General features: G+C 42.8%; 1 protein-coding gene across 2 annotated transcripts in view; it reads right to left on the reverse strand.

The window, feature by feature from the left end:
* The window catches only part of GRIN2B (glutamate ionotropic receptor NMDA type subunit 2B), a 214,690-nt gene that overhangs the window by 16,178 nt on the left and 175,589 nt on the right, over positions 1-22,923 (reverse strand). For both annotated transcript variants that reach the window (XM_085047950.1, XM_085047957.1), the window contains 5 exons: positions 15,205-15,413; positions 14,715-14,886; positions 13,893-14,046; positions 12,247-12,372; positions 9,149-9,378 (listed from right to left, as the gene is read on the reverse strand). In XM_085047950.1, the coding sequence (XP_084904076.1) occupies positions 9,149-9,378; positions 12,247-12,372; positions 13,893-14,046; positions 14,715-14,886; positions 15,205-15,413 (891 nt within the window). The remainder of the gene's footprint in view (positions 1-9,148; positions 9,379-12,246; positions 12,373-13,892; positions 14,047-14,714; positions 14,887-15,204; positions 15,414-22,923) is intronic.

Below are 22,923 nucleotides of genomic sequence, written 5' to 3' on the forward strand. Positions count from 1 at the left end.
AAAAAAGGGACTGAACAGTACCAGATTCAATATGTCCATTTTGGGAGGGCATAAAATTACCTTGTGCTCCCTCAGACTTTGACTTTGTGGTTTATCTTATTATTCAGTACCCAGTGATGTTTCAAATTCTCTTTCTTGCTTTGCATAGCGCTTTCACCCATGAATTGCTCTAGATAAGTCCAAGAAAGGAGTTATCAGTTAGTGCAGCTGACTGCAGCAAAGTTGGCAAAGAATTCAATTAAAGTCACTTTTAAAGGAAGATGTAGTGTGGGTCAGACCCACAAACAGAAAGAAAAATATCTAAGAGTGTCTTTTTGTGAAATATGGACACGTGTGGGTCAGGGAAAGGAACAGAGCAAGCTAGCGACAATGCAGAGGTGAGGGGGGGCAGGTAAAAGCAAAAGAAAGGAGTTCAAATATAGCAACTTTAAAAATAGTTGTCCTTGCAAAATAACTGAGATGAAAGCAGAGATCCAATTGGTGGAAGAAGCCTCCATCACATGCGGTTATTGCCAGAGCAATGCACACAGTAGGATTTTGCAGCCTCTTTGCAAGCTGGATTGCTATGTACAGACCTGCTCTGTGCCACTTCTGCACAGAGCAGGAGACTGAAAACCTTGGGCAGTGCAGCGTCGCCCCAAACAGATGGCATGCTGGGGATCCCACATTTTCCATAAACACACCTACAAGTGCCTGCTGCCACTACACTGCCTTTCTGCTGACCCAAGCATTATAGATACACCAGGTCTGAGGGGCCACTTTGGGATCAGACCGTCATGTAGAGTGTCCACCCACCTTCAGCACACCAGCTGTCTTGTGGTGTGAGCACTACACAGACCCTGGGCAGCTTCTCCACCCAACAGGTAATATTAAAGCCTTAAAACTTCCTCAGGACATATTTGGCAGTGTATAGGCTTCAAGTCACTGTTAGGTGTCCCTCAGGCTTGACCAGAAAACATCTGTAGAGGAATCACTGAGTTTCACCAGTCAGAGCCAAAAGCTCCTTGCACAGCTCAAGTGTTAGTATTTATGGTATCAGAACACCACAGTCATAGCTGTTGCAATGAAGGGGGCTATGAAATCGTAGCTACAGTACACTTAACTTTTGGTTGCATGCATGTAGAGGACAGGGATCATCTGTTTATCCATCATCAAATCATGCCATGTATTTCATTCTTGAAAATCAGCTTCCCTGGAGGCTAAATACTGTGGGGCAAGATGCACCTACTGAATAATCCCAGGCAAACACAAAACAGAAATTAGTGAGGCTGAAAGACACCAGTTACTACACTCATGTTAATATCATTAGAAGAGTAGATGTTCATTCAGAGGGAGAAAATTAACTGATTAAAAAGACCTTGAGAGGAGAGGTGGCAGCTAAGTACAGAGGAATTTGAAATCTGCTTTGTTTGCACATGAGACAGCTGGTTAACAAATTATGAAACACTCTGAGAAATTCAGAGGATATCATTTGGTGGGGGAGCAACTCCATTTTTCCCCCATTTTCACTAACAAAGGAAGGTCAGATGCTCCTGTCTGCTGAGTACTAACATTAGCCAACCTACTATTATGTAGGTGCTATCCAATGGGCAGTAGGGTGAAACCCTGTGCAAGCCTGGCAAACCTCCCAAAGACTTCACAGCGGCCAGAATTTTCATCCAAGTAATTATAAAAGCTTAGTAATCACCTAAGTGCAATTTCTTAAGCACGTCTGTAGGGCAGGGAGGCAAAGCAAAAAAGCAGGGCACTTCAGACAGGGCAGCTGGATCATTCCAGCACCTTCCCAGAGCTGGGAGATAATGCCTTCCTTTAACCTTCTGATGAAAGCTGCCTCCCTCCTGCAAGTGAAATACAGCAGAGAAATGAAAGTCATATCACTCCCATGTGAGTCCTGGGGCAGTGAATGAAATACACCTGAAGTAAAAAAGTCTACCAGGCCACCAAGATTTAGGGGAAGTTTGACCTTGAGTAGCCAAAGACCTGGGAAAAGCAAGGCTTCTTTCCATGCAGTGAAGTAAAAATGCCTGGGAAGATACAACCTGCCAAATATTTATCAAATATATGTATGTACATATAACTAAATGTCACGGTCACTAGGCATCAGCAATGAAAGTGTGGGGGTACGGCAGTTGTGGGGGTTTTTTTTAATCCTGTAGATCTCATACTCCCATCCCTTCCCCACCAGTAATTCAGCCCTGATCATTAAATTGAAGGAGGCCAGCTCTCATCTCTCAGGCTGCCAAATTTTGGTAGCAGGGCCATTGTCTTTTATTCGACTGCAAAGTGCCAAGTACATTTATGGCACCATATAAATAATAAATAAAAAAATTCATTGTTTCCCTTTCCACTGACTTACACTGATGTGAGAAGCAGGACGATCCTTTGCTTCCCTCCGTCCCTCTCCCCCTTACGTAACTCTCCAAAGACAGCTTTTTCCAGACTGCCAAGCAATTAGCACAGAAGCAACCAAATTTAACCACTACCTCCAAAGGGAAATAGCTCCAAGAGCCGATGAAAAGGAAGATGAAAAGAAAGGGTCAGTGGCTGCCAAGGCCTGTGAAAGGCCAGGGCGTTGTGGAGGGGGAATGCAAAAGCTGCAAGCTAAGGACTATGCCACAGCCCCATTGCCAAAGTCCTTCATCCAGTGACTCTCATCCATGCCTCCAACAAAGCCCAGGGGTTTGCATTTCTTCCTTTCCAGCAAGGATGAATTAAGCTTACAGTCTGAATCTGAGTATTTCCCCCCCGCTCCCCTTGCATCTTACCTGTGTAAGTTCCCAGCTAAACTGTACTTTAACTGGCAATAATCCTGAATAGTCCCATTACAGGCTTTTACTGTCATTAAATGCTAGAATGAGTTGGAAGGGATCTTGAAGATCATCTAATCCCAATCCTCATGCCATGGGCAGGGACACCTTTCACTAGATCAGTTGCTCAGAGCCTCATCCAACCTGGCCTTGAACTGTTCCAGGGATGAGGCATCTACACCTTCTCTGGGCACCACCATCACAGCAAAGATTTTTTTTTCATAATACCTAACTTAAATCTAGTCTCAGTTTGAAGCCTTTACCCCTAGTCCTGTTATTACATGCTCCTGTAAAAAAAAGTCTCTCTCCACCTTTCTTGTAGCTTTCCTTTCAGGTTCTAGAAGGCCACAATTAGGTCACCCCAAAGCCTTCTCTTTTCCAGACTGAATAATTCCAATTCTCTCAGCCTTTTCTCACAGGAGAGCTGCTCCATCCCTTTAATCATTTTGGTGGCCTCCTCTGGACTTGTTCCAACAGGTCCATGTCCTTTTTGTGCTGAGGACTCCAGAGCTGATGCAGCACTGCAGGTGGGCTCTCACCAGAGCAGAGCAGAGGGGCAGAATCCCCTCCCTCACCCTGCTGCCCACACTGCTTTGGATGCAACCTGAGGTACAACTGGCTTTCTGGGCTGTGAGTGCACATTGCTGGTCATGTCCAGCCTCTTGTCCACCTGCACTCCCAGCTCCTTCTTGGCAAGGCTGGTCTTGATCCCTTCATCACCCAGTCCACCAGTCTGAATTGACACCATGGAAGTCCCTCCAGATAAACAGAAAACCAGAGAATCCTGAGAGACTAAGTCAAGGCTAAAGCACACTGCAGCCTCCTTGCTGCTCTGCACTGTATAGTGCTGAGCTTAAGAAAAAGAGGGAGAATGACAAAGAAAGTAGGACTGAAGCAGGGGGGAAAAGAACATGCTTGAAAACCCACTGACTTTAAACATTTATAGTCTTAAACACTACTGAATCACATTTTAGCTCACAGGTACAGAGGTTTGTTCCAAAGATCTCAGAAAACATAAAAATGCTTCATACCAATATGAAGACTGCAGAATGTCTAGATCTATGATAAACACACCCATCTGCAACTGGAAAAATTTATCTGAGATTATATTTATGTACACAATAAATGTCAGTCACAAATTAGAAAGAATTACTAAGATCTATTACTAACATACGACATCCTGTAGCTATTTAATGGCTATTGATTAGTATGAAAACTTTAGCAAAATATGTAATTACACATAGTATTATGCATGCTTACACATAATACACATGTATTATGTATGCTTACACATAATATATAGCTGCATTATATAATATTTGCAAATACTTCATACTATAGCATCTGATGATTTACAAGGAGATGGAAAGAAATAATCAGATTTTAAGCCATAAAATTTCAGGCTGTCAGAGGTCTGAGTTTTCTACACTTCTCTATGAGCCAGTGTTTCTTATATTAAGCACTAGTCGATAGCACTGTTATTGATAAAGGTCATATTTAAGCAAAAGTCACAGTTCAACTTATTTGCAGGAAGATGTACCCCTAGGAAAGCACTGTGGAAAGAAATTCAAGTCTACACCATGACATACAGTCTGGAGATTCAAGAACTTCTTTATTTTGGGGAGTTTTTTTGTCAAACAAGGTGCATCAGATTTATGCATTTTGGAAAAGGCTATGATTTATCCCAAGAGGACAGAATTGGAAGTGGTGTGGTCCTTCTTCTGTCTGGCTAACTCGCATCTCCACAAAGGTGTCCTGACAATAAAAATCATACTGCTGTTGAAAGATTGCATACTTTCTGCCTTTGGACACCACCACATAAAACTTCCTTTGTATCCTGCCACAGTGTGTGGCAGTACCACAAATGTCAGTTAACAGCAAATGTTTAATCCCGTGGAAGATTTGTGCTGCCTCCAAGCCGTGCAGTTAGACAATCTTCCCCTCAGAGAGCTCACAAGGCACAAGAATGACCCCCACTTTTAGTCCTCTTGAAAAATGTCTAGCTGAAGATACCTGCTCTGCATTTTCCCTGAACTTCTCCAGAACAGGTATTTGTTGTACAAAACCTGCAAGCTCAGGGAAGCATTTAACTTCAATCATGTGAATAATAGCCCATTGACTTTAATGTCACCACTCATGAGCAGAAAGTTAAGCACATGCTTAAGTGTTCTGCATATCTAGGATCCTTGTATAATTTCGATTTAATGTGCTGCAAAGTACAATGTGGGAAATAATTCATTTCTCAGTTTCACAGCCAAGCATCTATTACTGCTAGAAAATATCAGATCCTTTTATTTTTGCAGGTTGTTCAGTGAGGCTTTTGTTTTGAATCAACTTGAAATGTTCAGTTTGCCTCAGACCTACCTGTGTTTTGTCTTCCAATTATCTCTGTCTGTCCCTTTCCTTTGTTAAAGGAAAAAAAAAATAATCTTTTTTCCTCTTTCTTTTTCCCCTTTAAATGTAGGTCAATGTTATGAGTAGTGCCTTTAGAAAATGACATGTCAAAATACATGTCAGAAATATCAAAGTATTTTGTATCAAGTATACTAAAATGAGCTATTTTGGAAATATCAGGAAATTCTTCTGCCTTCTTATACTCTCCTCAGATTTTTTTTTCTAAAAATGCTGGCCAGTTTTAACTTCAAAACTTACCTTTTAAAAAAGAAATAAACTCACATCTATTAAAAAAATAACTGACCTATTCTGCATTTGTCTCAACATTTCATTAACATCTTAAAAAGCAAATAAGTCAAATACGTGTGAAATTTCAGCAATCGATATTAATTTGAAAGCATGCAGAAACCCATTTCTCTCCTTTTCATGTCAATTACAATATTACCATTTTGATACTTTATTAGCTTCTTTGGCATTTCCAACTAATTTAGAGGAAAGGATACTATTTTTTTATTATTATTAACCTACTGCCTTCTAAATCATTTTATTTAAATGCCCTGCTGGCTGTCCACATTTGCTTTTATTCTATTACTACTGTATATGAATGGAAATTACGTATAGCTATTGGATTACTTCACACATTAGTTCATTTTATATAATCTTTCCTGTATTTATTGCCTTCGTTAGACTGAAATACCGCAGGCGCTTGTTTCTCTAATGTGTCTGAAGCTCTCCCGCTAATGGAAATTGGGTTATATCTCCTGATTACAGTCAGATGAAATCCAGACCCAGCAGTTGACTGCAGCATTCTGCGACAGGCCCTCTTACCACTGGGGTTTTTGCAGGGGTCAGGGCAGCAGCAGGACTTCTCCTGCAGGTTTCTCCTCCCTCAAAGTGCCCACAGCTGCTCCAGAGTTAAGAGCTACGGCTTGATGTATGATCTAGCAGCTCCAAAGGTCAACATGGGGGAACTGACAGCCATCATGAGGTGGTTTCCTGGGTCAGCCCTGGCACCTGTTTAGAGCCAGCTATGCCCAAAGGGTGGCATTCAGCAAGGTGAGCATTGCCTGGGACAGAGAGAGGTCACTAAGTTCCACTATCTGGGAGCCTCCAGATACCCACAGTTCAACCAGGTACCCTGGCACAGAGGCATCCCCTCCAGACCAGCTCAGACAGACCTGCTCAAGCATCCACACAAGCACAGTGGGGACACGACGTTAGTCATTGTCTTGCATGCCATTAGGAAGTAAATACTGGGGGCACAGCCAAGACACCATCCAAGTCCTGAGATATCTGGAGTGTTTCAGTCTGTTTCTCAGGGGAGGCGGCATGTCAGCAGCTGTAGGCACCTCTCAGAGCAGCTCTTCTCAGGCAAGGCTCGAGGAAGAGGGTCCAAGGAGACCCTCAGGGTAGCTGTCAGAGAGTGTAGCCAGCCTGACCTTGACAAGCGTACCCTAGCCTGGCACAATAATGGAGTCTGTGAGCGCATCTGGTGTTTTGGCTGCTCTACACTGTCAGTGGGACACCTTCCCCAGGTACTGTCATACTACAGAGACATTTGCAAGAAGATCTGGGTCTAGGCAAGTAGGACCAATATCCTTTAAAACAACTGTCACTTTGCCTGTCAGCTTGGATTACATCCTCTGCTGAGTCCTTGTGTTGGACACAAGGACTTACCAGCTGATGGAGAAGGACAGGAGACTGATCTGCCTCACTTTTGCTGTGGACACCAGATCATACATAGGAGATAAAAGAGATTGGAAGCAACAGTCTTTCCTCTTGGAAAATGGTCTTTCCCACCTGGCTTTGAACAGTGACTGCCTCTTTTGAAAGTCTGAAGCATCTTTAGGCAGGCAAGAGAAAGGAGGTAGAGCACAGAACAGCTCCTTTTGCCCTGGATGTAGCTGTGCCCTTCCTCCTGGCCAAGCAGTGCATTGAGAGGGTGAGTGAGTTGTAAGCAATGTGGGGGCTTTGGAAAAGGGAAAAGATGAGATTCAGAAGAGTGAATTCCTCCCAAACCAGGGGATCTTGAAGCAGTGTGACAAATATCTGGATGACTGCTCCCAAATTCTGCAGGGCCCTTTGCATATTCAGAGAGTAAAAATCCATAACCCCAGGAGATCTAGCTCATTCACTCACATCTTTTGGATGGAGTTAGTCCCACCTGCCTTTATTGTCCAAAGGCAGCTCCTGGCCTTCAGCCTCACCAGCCAATTTTCATTTGATTCCAGATGCTCTGATAGATTGTAATCTTACCCAAATATTGTACTTGTACTAGCAGCTGTGTTTGAGGCATACCATAATTCTCTGACTATGTACTATGGCCTTTTTCTCCCCGAAGAAAAAAAGCACATATGCTTTAGCACAGCAAAAGTAAATACAGGTATGTTGGCAGAGAAAAGTAGAAGAAAATGGCCTCAATCCAATACACACAGGTGGCCCCACAGTGAAATCAACTAAAATAGGCCCAGAAATTTGTATCCAAAGACTCTGTGAAGCTCCAGGAGTCACTGCTTTCAAATGATATTTCATGCACATATCTCTGCAGGTATGAAGAATATCCTGAAAAATGTGAGAATGAAAGCATTCTCTCCACAAGCTTAGGCACAGCCTGAAACAATAGATCACGGGTACAAACTATCCCATTTAGCCTAGACAGTTGAAAACCTAATGATGATAAACTAATGTTACCTCTGGATAGGGCTGGCTGGTTTTGAACAGTATCTTTCAATCTGAAGGAGCCTACAGCTTCTAAGGAGTCTCTGCAACAATCTCCACCTGACAGAAACGCATCCCCCCCTCCACCCCATCCTCAGCACAGCACACTGCAAATGTGGAGACAGTGTGAAACAAATTGAGGTCAAAATTAAAACAAATAACAGGAGCACTTCTGCATGGATTGTATCATTCTGTACAATGTTTCATTGCAGAAAAAAAACCCGACAAAATTAGTAAGAAAAACTCTCATGATTAATCCATCACAGAATTTCCAGCCTGCTGTACAGGGGGGATGGCCACAATTTATTTCTAGACTGTCATGAGGGACAAGAGAGTCAGTAGCTATAACAAACCCAGCAGCAGCATCTGACACTTGCAGTCCTCTCCTTGCTGCTATCCCAAATAGCAACATGTACAACCTATTGTTATTTGGCTGCCCTGCAATGGCATGACCCCTTAAGCAGCCCCAGTGACTGAGTAACAAACTCAGCATGGGCAGTTGAGCCTCACAATACTCAATTCCTTCTGAGTAGCCTCACCACAAAGCAAAATTAAAGCACTGTGAAACACTTTACACCCTCACGAGCCAGACAGTGCTACCCTGCCTGTATCAGCAATCTTCTCAAAATCAAGTGTTCAGAGTCCAGCAAAAGCAAATGCTCTGCATGAACAAAATGCAGTGCAGATAAACAAGGCAGTGAAACAGTCTGAACAGAAAACGATTTCTTGTGCTAAGCCTCCAACACCTTGAAAAAATGACAGTACAACTTCAAATGCAAGCAATAGTAAATCATCAAAGCCACAGTGATTTACCCCCATGGACAGAACTTGTTCCCAGAATAAATTAACAGATCATATTTGCTAGCCTAATGGCCAGCATTCCTACCCAAGACAAATTATTTCATCCTGGAAAAACAGGTTACAGCCATTATACACATCGTCTCCAAAGCTCCATTATTTTGTTTCTTGCTGACAGTCAAGGTGTGGTTTGGGATCGTGCAAGCAAGCACAGTTCAGCTTTGTTTATAATTCATTCCTGAAGTGCTTAACACATGTAAAAGTACAACTGAATACCAATGAAGAACAGTTGTGCTATTTAAACTAGGATCGAAAGCTATGATGTGACTCTGCAAACACCTGCATATTTTCCTTGTGAAAGGAAAGAAGAGAGCGTAGAGCAGCCTCTTCTGTGGGAAAGGCTGCTTTGAGGGTTTGGGTGGATACATTACCTTTTTGTCGCTCAAGCCAGAGACTTGGTCCACGTATTCCTCTTGGATCATGAAGGCAGCCAGGTTGGCAGTGTAGCTGGCCAGAAAGATGACAGCGAAGAAGGCCCACACCGACACCATGATCTTGCTAGTGGTACCCTTGGGATTCTGTACTGGCACAGAGTTGTTGAACACCAGCCCCCACAGCAACCAGATAGCTTTGCCAATGGTGAAAGAGGGACCTCCTGGCTCTAGAGTGATTGAGAAACATGATCCCACAGTGAGCATCTGAGAGTAAGTGGTCTGCATTTCCATTCACATACAAATCTTTTCTTCAGAGTTAAGAGCAGGGTCTATTCCCACTTGTGAGGTGAGTATCAGCAGCTGCACTTCCCTAAGCTCATGCTACCATATCTCAGCAAAGTGCAACCTGAAAAATTATTTTTTTCAAATGTCCTCAAGTTTCCGTACTTTTTCTGTCTCAGGGATTCTACTAAAACCTTACATAAGGGCATTTGTTTTTATTTGCTTGAAGTATCTAAAAGCCCAAACATTTAGTTTTGGTTGAAGTGTTGTTGCCAGAAATAGAATTTGCTCAGAAACATTCTATCCTCATTTCTAGGTGTTCAAGAGTGATGTCCTTGAACTCCCAGCATACACGTGTGTAAAACATGACTCTCACTGTTCTTGTAAAGGTGTAAGGGAGAGTATCATCTGAAATAACAGGGCTCTACATATACTTCTGCAAGAACATTTCATTACTCAGCCTGGTGAAGATCCATGAACCAGAGAAGAACACAGTTCCCTCTCCCCATATTTTTGTGTCCAAGGTACATGACAGTGACATATACTTGGTCCACCCTAAGAAAATCTGCAGGTCTGGCCTAGATCGCCCAGGAGAAGATTCAGTGTTTTAAAAGCTCCTATTTTCTCCTAATTCACTTTTCAGTGTGGAAGCTCACTCATACTCCAGAAACCATGTGTGCTAAGGAAGCACTAGATCTGAAAACTTATGAAATGGCACCTGTCTCCCAGCAATCTTGTATTCCCAGCACATGCTGGTTCCCTTAGTGGGAACCTAAACCAAAATTTCCCCAATTTGAGCACAAGAAGAGCTGAGAGGGAGAATGCAGATGCGATCACTCAAGGATCCTGCTTCAGACACTGAGAAGATCCTCTAAGGATGAAAATCCTTTGGCACAGTTCAAGCACCTCATTTCTCCAGTGGTGCCGACCTGATCAGCATCCCATACTTTATCTCCTCAGGCAGGCTGATTGGATCCTAGTGCTGCTGCCTGTGGTTAACATTGACTCCAGCAGAATAGCAAAAGGGAAGAAAGCTTTGACACACCTCTCCAAACCCTGAGCAGCAAATAGCATAGATCATCTGAAAGCACTAATCGTATTACCCTAAATACAACTGAACAATGCAAAGGGCTCGTTTTTCACCCAGGGAACTGCACACCAAGTTCAGAGCAGAGTCATCACCTGGCAAAACTGGTGCTTTTAAATTCCAGGGAGACAAAGCTCCTAAGAGAAACATGGTTTGGCAGTCCTTGTCTTTTTACGTGCTGGAGTGGTATTTTTAGGTCACTCTCTACCTAATGTGCCCTTAGTAACTCAGGTGAAAGGCCTGAAAAACACCAGTGGGAACTGTAAAGTGGAAGGAAATCTTGAGATGTTTCCTTCTAAAGCCTTCCTCTCTCCACTAATCATCCCACGTCCTTCCACAGTTACTTTGTCAGCCACAAACCAAGATTGTAATGGGTGATTCCAATCCAAAAGTCTTGATGTCCACAAAGAGAAAAAGCAGGTGTGGGAGGTACACTGTCGGGGCATACTGTCATAGTTCAAATGCCGCCAAAGTAACATTAGCCAGGGTGTTCATTACCAAAATCAGCATTGCAGTCTCTGCAGCAGATTTCTGTATCTTCATATTTCATCTCTCAGGGATAATATCTGTCTGATCATGCCATAATTACTCTTCATAATTACTCAGAAATATTGATACTTGCAGCTGCAGTTCAGCTAACTTAACAACTGCACAACTGCACACCTGTACTAAAAACTGCTTCCAGTTTCCCATATGTATAAATACCTCTTAAGAGAATCACACATTTATCAGTACTTGTGCCCAAAGATCCAGGGGTTATGATCAGTTGCCATAAAGGCCCTCCACAGCTCCATGTCAAAAGACAGATTCTCCACTTCCCCAGTATGTGGTTGTGCCTGCATTCTCATTAACACTTTTTATTTTCACTCCTCTCTAATTTGATGGCATAAATTCACTCAAAGCGCTAGACTGGGGAGCAAATGAGTGCATTTTCCAGTAACTGTCTTTCTCCCACTATTCTGTATGAACCAATAAACCCAGAAAGGTTAGACGGGCTGATTCACCAGGGAGTGAAGATACGCAGATGACAGACGACTCAACTTACTAATTGTTTTCATGTCAATAACGAGAAAAAGGCTGCATGTCAGGAAGGACAGACAGCCTTTCTTTAATTCATCTGTCTGCCCTCTGAAGATCAGAACCACAGAGATGGATCACTCACTTGTTCCCATCTTTCCTGCTGCCCTTGAAAAATAATTCTTTACCCACTTCCCAGAAAATGAGTTTCCCGTTCTCTCAGTTGGTCTTAGAAAGCCAGAGAGGCAAGTAGGGGAAGGACCTGACCAGGTGACAGATGTGGAGTCTGGAGGACATAGCACTGTGCTGGGAGGCCAACAGAGTGGCTTGCTCTCCAGGGAGATGTAGCACTGAAGTATGGATTGACAGTGCTGAGCCCTGTGATTGTCCCAGAGAGTGCAGCATTGTAGGCCCAGCCAGCACTGGCTACCAGGGCCCATTTTCCCTCAATGAGAAACAAGTTGGAGCTGGTATGTGCTTTAGACATGAAAGGAGACATAGCTCCGTCTCTTGTGCCAAGCAAATTATTCATTATACACATCTGCTCTCTTCAGAGCCTTTTTTCTGCCTGCATCCCTGCCCTCTTTACTCTGAACACAGAGCTCAGAGTGGGCTAGATCCATATCGTGTTCAAGGCAAAGGAACACCCCAACAAAGGAATGGAGATTGGAAACAAGAGGAGATCACAGCAAGAAACAGCTCCCCTTACCTCTGCCATCAGCAAGGCACCGATTATAGCCCACAGGGCTGAAGTACTCAAAGACGAAGACAGCCACCGCAGAGATGATAAGCAGCATCACAAACATCATCACCCATACATCAGCACTGAAAGGCTCTGGAGAGGAAGAGAAAACCATGGTGAAAGGCCTGGTTACACCTCACCTCCCTTGCTCTCCAGAGAAGCCCAGTGTGGGGCAAACTGGGTTGGGGAAAAGCAGAAGATAAAAAAAACCCTCTTCAACCTGATTCTGAAAAACTACTTGAACTGAGAAAACTGCAGTTTCTGTCTCTGTAATGACTGCATTCCATCGTACTGTTACATTTGTGACACATGGCTCCATCTGGAACCACACACAGCCATTGTGGCATGCATTGATAAAATAAAATGCATTGATAAAAGATTGTTCCCAGGAAGTCCTCCAGCACCATCTGGAGAGAGTGGGGAAAATCAAGCAGAACTGGCAGAGTTTCAGAAAAGCATCCAACTTTCAAGATGCTATCGAGCCAAAGAGCATCTCCAAATTTCTAAGGTTCAGCCATAATGACAGTAGTTTTTTCAGTATTCCATTCCTCTAGCAGTGGGAACATTGGCTCATTCTACAAATGTTAGTGTTCATGTTCTGCAAGTACTTGATCTCTGCCAGGTTTTCTCCTTCTCCAAGCCTGAACAGAAAAAGATGGGACTGAACCAGATCAAAGAAACAAAAAACTTTGCTCCAGAGCATAGCCAATATTGCAACCTCAGTTAAATTGCAGTTTAAAATTTTGGAGATAACTTTAACATTGCTTTCACATACCTCAGCAATATTAGTGAACTTGCTAAGGCCAAAAACTCCTGAAGAGTTAGCAGTCATGCATCTCATAGTTAAAAAGACTAGGAAAATTTCATTACCCTTATAAAAGTATTTCTGTTTGTGAATGTTCTCAGGACTCTGGCAGAGGGCAGACAGTAACTATATAACTCATACACTGTGTTTGCTGCATCATAAAACATTTTATAAAGCCAAGTAGTAGATGCTAGGAAGACATGAATGTCTCAGGGAAACGCAGCATCATTTCCGTATTCTCTGACCACCCTGCACCACTGAAGGACATTAGAAATGCCTTTATTGTAAGACACAGTGTCAGCACAGAACTGATGGCTCAACTGTTCTTGAAAAGGTCTATTAGTTCTCGAACTTCTACTAGCTGTTCTGTCAAGAGAGGGTCAAGTTAACAACATCTTTACAAATAATGTCTCGCAATGTGCAACAATTCACTGCTAATTGCTATCACTGTTATGGTATACCAGCTATATGGTTTGAATCAATTTTCTTATGGCCTACACTCCTTGAACATACTATTAGTTGAGTCACTGGGAAACCAGGTGTTGCGGTGTACGTGACAATTCTGAATGAGCCCATTTTTTCTAGGATCAGGCATGCAATTGTTGAAAAATGCCTTGGCTTGGAACTCATAGGTAGTGCCTATTTGCACTTGCCTGGGATTTAGTTCTAAAACATTACAGTATATTTTTATAAACCTGTCCCACAGGTACTCCCAAAAAAGAGCTTTCAGACTAAGAATCACCAGCAACCTTCACCTAATTTTTTTATGACCACTGGATGAAGTTTTAATTTTAGATTGAATCAATACCTAAGAAGGCAGAAGGTGAGACAGTTCCATTGCTACGTGATACCATGACACTGATTCCCGTCTCAATGAAGGGCACAGAGAAATCCACCACTTCTGAACGCTCCTCATTAATGGTGAGGGATCCCACAGCCATATAGGCCCGTTTGGTGACAACCTGGAGGAGGGAAAAGGAAGAGATCACACACAGACACGAGGCAGCCCTCAAGCACCACAGTCAAGCCCCTTCTCATCTTCCTGCCTTTCAACACAATCCTTTTACTCCTGTAATCCCATTCCCTATATTGTTTGTAACATCTCTCCTTTCTAATCTTTCATCAAGACACCTTCTTCTTTCAGGAAACCTATAGACATTAATCTTCCCCTCAAAGCTGGTATGTGTATAAAAAATAAATCCACAGAGGTCTTAGGATAAACACATCATCCACGGAGAAAACGTCTTATCTCATTTTTCTGTCCTTGCTTTATCCTCCCTCTAACACTGCAAAGTCTTATTTCATTCTTTATTCACCTTATATACAGCCTAAGCATAATCTAGGTTGCAGCAACCGTGGTGCATGGAGATCAGCCTCTTTTTAAGACTGTGTAGGCCAAATTTGTGAGACCATGGAGAATAATAATTAATGGTCAGACAAGAAAGATAGTCCTGGTCAGTGTCAGAGCAGATTAATTCACTCAGTGCCAAGAAAGAATGCAGGCCAGTCATTTCTAGAGTCACCTCTGTCCCTGTCTCAGAAGTGGACCCAATAATGATGGGAGGCTAGACCTGACCCATGTCACCCAGCCCACAGTTGAAGCCCACCATGCCCTCCCTTTGCTGCTGACCTCTCCAATCATTCCATTCCACGTCCCATTGATCTTTTTTCCATGCTTGCCATTAGTCACCAAGTAGAGGTCATAGGTGAACTTGACAGACTTTGAGATTTTCTTGAGGATGTCTATGCAGAACCCCTTGCAACATTTCTTCATGTAATCTGGCTCCTCATCAGTTTTGTTCCTGAACCATCACAACAATAATGGGTTAAAAGAGAGGGAGAGACTCTTGTAATTCCCCTCTGTTGTCAGTTTGCATTCCCCCTCCCACAATATAATGTGGATAATTTATATCGTGCTATCTGTGCTGGAGGGTGGAGGGACACACTACAATGATTTGCCCAAAAGGGCCAGTCATGAATGGATACGGGACAGGCTGGGCAAATGGAGGTGACTTTCTGAAAAGGATTATCAGATTATGATGGTATTGGCCCAACAGACACTCTACATTCTGTTGTGAAGGGAGAGCTCACTATGAGTAAAGAAACACAGGGGTGCTTACTCAGTCACTATCCGTTTTTGGCAAGGGACCGTGTTCCTCATGCAGGTGCCACTTAGCGGGTCCACATTCTCCACAATGACAAATGGTGCCTCTTCCAAGGTCACGATACTCAGGTGATCATCCTCACGTTCCTCAGAGTCAGGATACAGCTCAAAGCGTGGCCACACGTAATACTTCATCTGCAACTTTTTTTCCTTCCATTTCCCCACCTGCAGAGACACAAACCACAGAAGATAGACTTCTAGTTGTCTCATCCCTTTGCATCAATCACAGCTACTGCAGGACTCGGTTAGAGGACCACTCTGGACCACCCAAGCTCATGACTCACGTAAGATGGGGACATTTCTACGAAGAAGGCTCTGAGTAAGTGGATTCAAATTCTGGGAGAGCGAGTGGATAACCATGGGAATATTATAACCATGGTCAAACAGACTTAATGTCTCTCAACTTTTTCAGCCAAGCAACAGGATCACAATGATTTGGTTACATACCTTAGCTGGAAACAAGGGATTGCTTTACACTTCTGACACATGAAAATTAATACCAAAGAGCATCTATGATTTTTTAAAATCTTGCTGTTTTTCCCTATTTCTCATAATTTCCATAAATTTCTATTGCAATTTTAGAGCACCTAATTTTCCATTTCCTAAGCAAATAGAGATCATATCTTCAGTAGTCAAAAAAGAGGATGGGACCCAATTGCCTTTTACCTACTGCTACAAATGAGAGCTGTTTTGAAGCCACTGCAATCCTTAAAGAGACAATACATGTAAGCTCACCCACTGCCCAGGTAGACCATTTCCTGCAAAAAAAAAATCCAGGAAAAGAGAAAACTTGAACATCAAGTGTACTTTCAACTATCAAAGTCTTGCCTTTGTTCTCAATTCCTCCTCCCACCATCACAGTTGACAGTAATTAGCACCTTGGCTGGCAACTGAAGCTGGGAGGGTGAAGGAGCTAACTGGGCTTTAGAAGAAGCTTTCCTCAAAGCAAGTCCTCCAGGCCAGGACTGAGACATGCTGACTTGATGGCAGAGGCAGTGTGGGTGTGTGGGAAGCTTGCATGACTGCTCTTAGCAGTCTACCTGCTTGGTGGGCAAACAGAAAAGCTTCATTCCACTGCAATCTAACACCCCTCCCACCACCCCCAAATTTCAGTCATTTATTTATTTAAATGACAGAATGGGAGGGAGAAGCACTTATTAAAGGCTCATTAGGTGTCAGTGGTTAATCTGTGAAACTCAAAGCCCAGCTGGGGTTTGGCATTTGAGAGTATCCAGAATTCACACAAAACACTTGTCACCTTCAAAACAAACAAACACTTCATCTGGCCATGAAAGAAAAATCCACGCTGAGGGCTTGTGGGGAGAGAAGAAAGGCAGAAGAAATTACCCAGAGACAGCAGTTTCCACACCCATCATCCATCCTTGTGCAGCGTGAGCATAGCACCCCAGTGAGCAAAAGGCAGGGGGCTTTGTAAAAAGGTGGGCAAAGTGTCTGGGCAGCTGGTCTTGCCTCTGCAAAGGCAAAGAATGCCAAGGAGAGCTTGCCCCTAATGTTCCTTCCACTCACGGAGATGGTCTGTACTCATGCCAATATCTAAGCCTCAATGTGGAAGGTGAATTTCTAAGGGAATAAAGAGCATAGACTCGCATGCTTATCCAGGGTCTGCTCAGCCCTGGACTTCCCACTCATTCACCAAGCAGGTCAATTTATCATCATCTGAGCCAGAGATTTCTGCAGTGCTACTTCAGCTCTCAAGTAACTGAGCTCAAATCCCCAAAAGCAGTAACTGCACACATGGGGCTCAGTAGGGACCAGTGATTAAGATGCTGCACAGAACAGCCTGGATTTCAGCTCAGTAACAGTCACTTATCATGGAAATAAGTGGCTGATGAAAGAGACATCTCGCAGCATCTCAGCAGCACTTACGTATCTCAGTAACAGGCATGATATAACCCCCTAAGTGATAAATTAGATCAGATAGGCAAACCCAACCCATAATTACCCAGAAGTTCTCTGGGACAGAAAGGGGAGTTCATAAGGCTGTGTGCCAGGCACGTCTCACAGTGTTGTACTACACAGAAACATTATGAAATTAGGATAACAATGACAGCCTTGCCACAGCCTTCTGTGCACTAAATCACTTAACCTGCAAATACAGTGGTACAGGTCCTTTCCTTATTATCCCAATAAAATAATTCTAAATTGTCCAAAGAGGAAGAAAAACAGGTTGAAAGGAAATGTTCTGACCTAAATCTCCAAATCAGCCACAGATTGTCTCAAAAATATGTGCAAATATTACATTTCATTGCTAACCTGAACAATCAGACATACCATGTACCTACATATATGTACAGATATGAATAAGAAAAGTCAGAAAATCCTAGCAAATTAAAAGGGACTTCTTTACATGCTTATGCACGCAAAGGTCAAAAATATATATGCATGCTGCTAAAGAAGGATGGGCATAAGCAACATGTGGGCAATAAGAAACACCACACGTGCAGAGGATGGAGACAATGCAAGATGAAGAACACACAAATGTGTATCATATGCTAGATAATCTGCCACGAGAAGGAAGAAGCAACTGACAGTAGGAATAGAGGTTAGCAGAATTAAACGTCAGAGATTTGCCCAGGTAAAGATGCCTATGCTTAAAGAATATAACCTACCTAGCTGTGCAGAGGAGAGAAAGGCATTTCTGAAGTCTCAGGGCACTTTGTATTAACAGCCTATGAACTGTTATTACTTTTTGCTGAGTGCTTGCCTCAGCAAAAAGAGGAAAAATAAACTATCCCAGGTATCCTTCATATTGGTCACCCTGCAGTTTCAAGACCTATTGGGTGTTCTCCAATCAGAGTCCAGTCATCTAAACTTCCACTCGGAGCCCTGAAGGGTCACAGAATCAGTAAAAGTAAGGATAATAGGGATCTATAAAAACGCCTTTTTAATCATGTTCTCCAATCCCTATGTAATGTTCCTTTATGCCAGGACACGGCTCCTAAGAAACAGAATTTCACCTTAACTGCCTCTTGCTCTATCTGTACTACATCTGGTCTTGTCAAGAAAGTAAAGTCACTTTGGTTTCGGGATGAATTGGAGGTGTTGAGGGAGGGGAGCAGCTAACTTAAGATCCTACTTTGGATAACAAGATTGGAAGTAGAAGTCCAACACATTTGCAAAGAAAGAAAGGGAGAATTATTGCAGAACAAAAAGTTAATCATACATGCTATTTGTTTGTCAAAGCATATTAAGTTATCCCATGCAGACAAAAGGTGAGATTGCCTATGCAAGGGGAAAACAAGTGGGAGCCTTCTGAAAGCCTTCCAGCCGGCTGGCAAAGTGCCTTAACCGCGGTATAATGCAGCCAGAATAAAAGAGTTCTGCAGTATGTTAATGCGCATCTTTAATGAAAGGTGCATCGCATTGGTTCCTTGAAACTAATTCTTAACAGAGGCTTTTCTCTCCTCCCAAGGGAAGCTAAGGCTTGTAACAGCCATTTGTGGCAGATGTTTCTCTAACCTGTCCTTACACTGACAGAGAAGAGAGTCCATGGTCTCTGCGAGCAATCTATTCCAGCGCTAAACTATCCTTCACCATTAAAAAGGGTTTTTTTTCTCCTGATGTTTAACCTAAATCTTCTTGCTGCAATTTATACCAGGAGAGTGTATTTCCTTATTCTCCTACATGTGCTCTTTCCAGTGTTATCAGGTCAGTAAGATATTTATAACAGAAAGGAGTCTCATTCAGTGGCTACCTTATAAGCTACTGTGGGAAAAGCAGCCACTTGTTCAAATGACCAGCACCCAGACTCACCAGTTACAAAATTCTTATCCAGATGGGTAGTATGGAAGAGTACAAGCTAATCTCATAAATTTCCAAAATTGTCTGTCCCAACAAAGGCAGAAGTCAATCCCTGAATTCGCCAATGCAGGACTTCAAAACACAAGAGCATCCAGAGAGACCTATAACTAGTGTCAAGAGATGGAAAAACAAAACCTCCTAGAAATTTGGCTTTCAAGGACTAGGCAGGAGGATACAATTCTGGATTAAACCAGAAATGTTCAGATACATTTCTTAGGCAAGGCACTCAGCAGCACTGCATAGGTATTTGGGATGAAGGCTCAGGAGAGAGCCTGAACCTTCAGGTGATTGTTTTTCAACAGGCTGGAAGAGAACTATATCTAGGCAAAATCTCCTGATAGTTATTATTTTATTCAGGCTCCTATATGCACTATGCCTTCCACCACTCTCTTTTCATTTACAATCCTATCTCAATTCCTGTCCCCCCACTATAGAAGAAATGCAAAAGGAACAAAAGGGATTTGGTTTCATCTGCAGAATAAAAAAAAGACCATTCCAAACTCACTTAGGACTTTAATTGCTTTCTGCATTTTCCCAAAAGCTCAATGTTTCCTCCCTTATTATTGGTTCTTTTTTTTTCCCCAGGAGCTGAGGAGTTTATTCATTCCAGTGGGGAAGCACTAAAGCAACAACAGAGAGCATGAATTAGAAGGCAGAAATTCCCTATTCCACCAAGAATCTCTGTAACCTGATCTGCACCCTTGTGGCTCCACATTGTGTCAAACTGAGATAATGTCATATTTTTACGTCTGGGGTCTACTGTGTAGATAAACACAGAAAAGGCCATGAGGTTCACAGACACTGTGGAAGTGAGGAGACACAAACACGTGTCTAGAGCCAGATGAAGGAACACGCACAGCATGTACCTATGAATGGTATAAATGTGAAAACTTCCTGTCTTCCTATTTGATTTCACATCGTTAACTGGAAAAATCTTACATAACTTGTACACCTGATTTGAATAAATGAAAAATGGAAGATCAAATACAGAAAAGGCAGAGGTAGGATGCTGGACAGGGGGCAGAAAATAGGACTCTTATTGGCAATGTAGCTGATGGAGAAGCATACCTAACGCCCCTGGGAAGCAAGGCGAGTCCAAGGAGAAATAAGTCTTGTCAGTAGAACTGGTACAGATGCTGAATGAGGACATGGGAAAACCAGAACAACTGGGCAGGACCTGAAAAGGGCCACTGTAGAAGCACCATAGAAATAGCAGTTATAACTGGGACACTGCCAATGGAAGTAGGCATTGCTCAGGTACATAAAATAAAGGTAGACCTGGGGGATGCTGTTGTAACCTTAACGCTGCAGTAGACTGTGAAGAAATAAATCATGCATAAATAAAGTAGAATCATTTTGGATTGAAATAGGTTTTAGAAGGCTGGAGCAAGATATTCCATTAGGACCAAACTACAGAGATCTACTGTAGCTCCACAGGCTTGGCTTTCAGTCTGGATAGAGATGTCATTACTGTTTCTAAAGAGAAATTTTATCAGCAACTAAGTTATTATAGGAGTCTCTAGCTTCACAGAGATTAGATGGAGAATAAATGCAAATTTTAACAGGAGCACCCTGATGTTTCTTTTTCTGGATCTGATAGCTGGCATATTTCTTTACCCCAAAATTACTCAAGAGGCAATAGGTCGTGATGTTTTACACTCAGTTTGGGCAAAGCAGCAAGGAACCTTAGAAAAAATGCTAGTTATCAGAAATAACCTTGGATTGAGCGATTAGGGGAACAGAGAGCCTGTCTTAAAGAAGGAGATTAAAAAGCTTGTCTAACCTAGATAAATGAAAGCTAAGAGGGGATATGACTGCACTGTATAAATAAAGGGGGGACAGATACACAAGGGAGAAAAGAAAGTGATTTTTAAGCAGGAAAAACAATGCCGGTAAAAGAACTGTTTGTAAGGAAATTTGCCTTGAAAGTAAGATAGATTTTAACCATCAGAGGGGGAAGTTCTGGAACAGCTGCCCAAAAGTAGCCATGAAAACAACTAAAATGGGGACAGGAAGAAGCACAACTGGTTTGTATAGGGCTATATGATTTTGCTGCCTAGAGCAGAGGGATGGGACCAGATGAGCCTTTCCAGTCCAGTGACTTTCACTAAGCAGAAGCAAGAGGAGGAATTCCACTGTGAAAAGCCTTTTCCCCTCAATTTTTCAGTCTGCAAATGTCAAAACTCAGTTTTAGTCATTGTATCTCTGTCCCCCAGCTAACCCACATGATCACAAAGACTCATGCTAATGATACCTCCAACTCCTTTGCTCCTACTTCCCTCATTCAGCAGCAACACCCTCTCTAGTGCCCTGAGAATAAAACATTCCTCTCAGTCTTAACCCAAGCTGGTTAAATTATGACTCTCACAGTGCTGACATCATACCCATTACCAAACGTATCATTCCTGTTATGCTACAGGTCTGTATCCTCACATGGGCTGGTCTACAGCAGGTGGAGAAGAGATGCCACAAAGAGCAAAAATCTCCTGTTTACAGACACTTTAAGGTGATTAATTAGCCACATCAGCCAAAGCAGACAAGAAATGGTAGTGAATGCTCCACATGCAAAATTAATTAACACAAAAACAACACTCCTTCCTGAACCTCAAGTTCACCTTCCACAACCACCTGGGGAAGGCTGCTTTCTTGACTGCACCTGCAGAAGCAGGAATTACTTCTAATAGCCTTTCAATTAAAAATGTAGGCTGCAGGAGATGGTGTGATTTTCTCCCCTCTATATTTATACAGCACCTAGCATATGCCAGAGAGAGAGAGGCTGAGTTTAGAATCCAGACAGGGTGAGGTACTTGCTCCTGCTTTACAACCCATTCTGGGAATAAAAGCTCTTTGCAGAAACACGGTCTTCCATCTCACTGAGGTCTGGCATTTACACAGCTCTTGCCATTTTTGCTGAAACATTTCTTTCCTGGTGCATTTATGTGCTTTTTGCAGTTGCTAAGGTCCTGTCCCCTGCCATGATTAGCCAGAGAAGGTTAATGAGGTATACTTTGAGCACTTCTGACTTCTGCAAAGTCAGTGAACTATGGGGCTCCACTGGTGTCACTAAAAGGTCAGAGCCGTGAGAATGCCAAAGAGTTTGCATTGCTAAATCATTCCTCCAAACCAGAAGGCACCAAGAGTTCAATACAAGTATAAAACTAATCCCTCTGGGGGTTATGGTGTTTTTGTTGGTCGCATTAACTTGGTAGCCCAGGAAGTGGTTCATCCAGGCAAGGCTGGCTTGTGCAGGAGCAGCATGGATTCTAGGGGGACATATTTTTTCAAAGACCTCAGTGTTACCTCATGTACACCATGAAATAACCATGATTTCTGGAAATGCAGACTGCAATCAGCACAGGCATAAATAGGAGACATGGGGGGAGAGGAAGCTGTTAATGGTAGCGGGGGCTATGATCTGAGTAGGCTGAAGAATGTAACTCTAAGCTTCTAGCAGGGGCAAATCAGGTGTTAGGATTTGTGAAGAAGAATTAGAACAAAATTTATATGTTAACAAACACTGAAAACTGACTACCATCCAACATAACCCACCTTCAGCTAACAGGCAGTGACAGCACCTGACTCAGACTCTTACTTAATAGTGTTGCATGCTTAGAGCCATCATGCCCTTCTGAAATGACTGTGTGAGGACAGGGGAGCTTAATACAATGTCCCAAATTCCAGCAACATTAGTCTATTCTGATTTTGGTCTGGTAAATAAAATCTAAAGCCAGGGAGCTTATACTGTCCCTATCATTGTTCATCTCAGGTGAAAGAAGGTTTCACCTTGAGCATCTCTACTGCTTGCCTTTGCAGAACTGTGGGGAAGAAGAAAATGCAGCAGGGACACTGGTAA

Source organism: Lichenostomus cassidix, chromosome 1Aa, assembly GCF_008360975.1.
Source record: "Lichenostomus cassidix isolate B80296 chromosome 1Aa, HeHo_3.0, whole genome shotgun sequence".
In the NCBI taxonomy this organism is placed as follows: Eukaryota; Metazoa; Chordata; class Aves; order Passeriformes; family Meliphagidae; genus Lichenostomus; species Lichenostomus cassidix.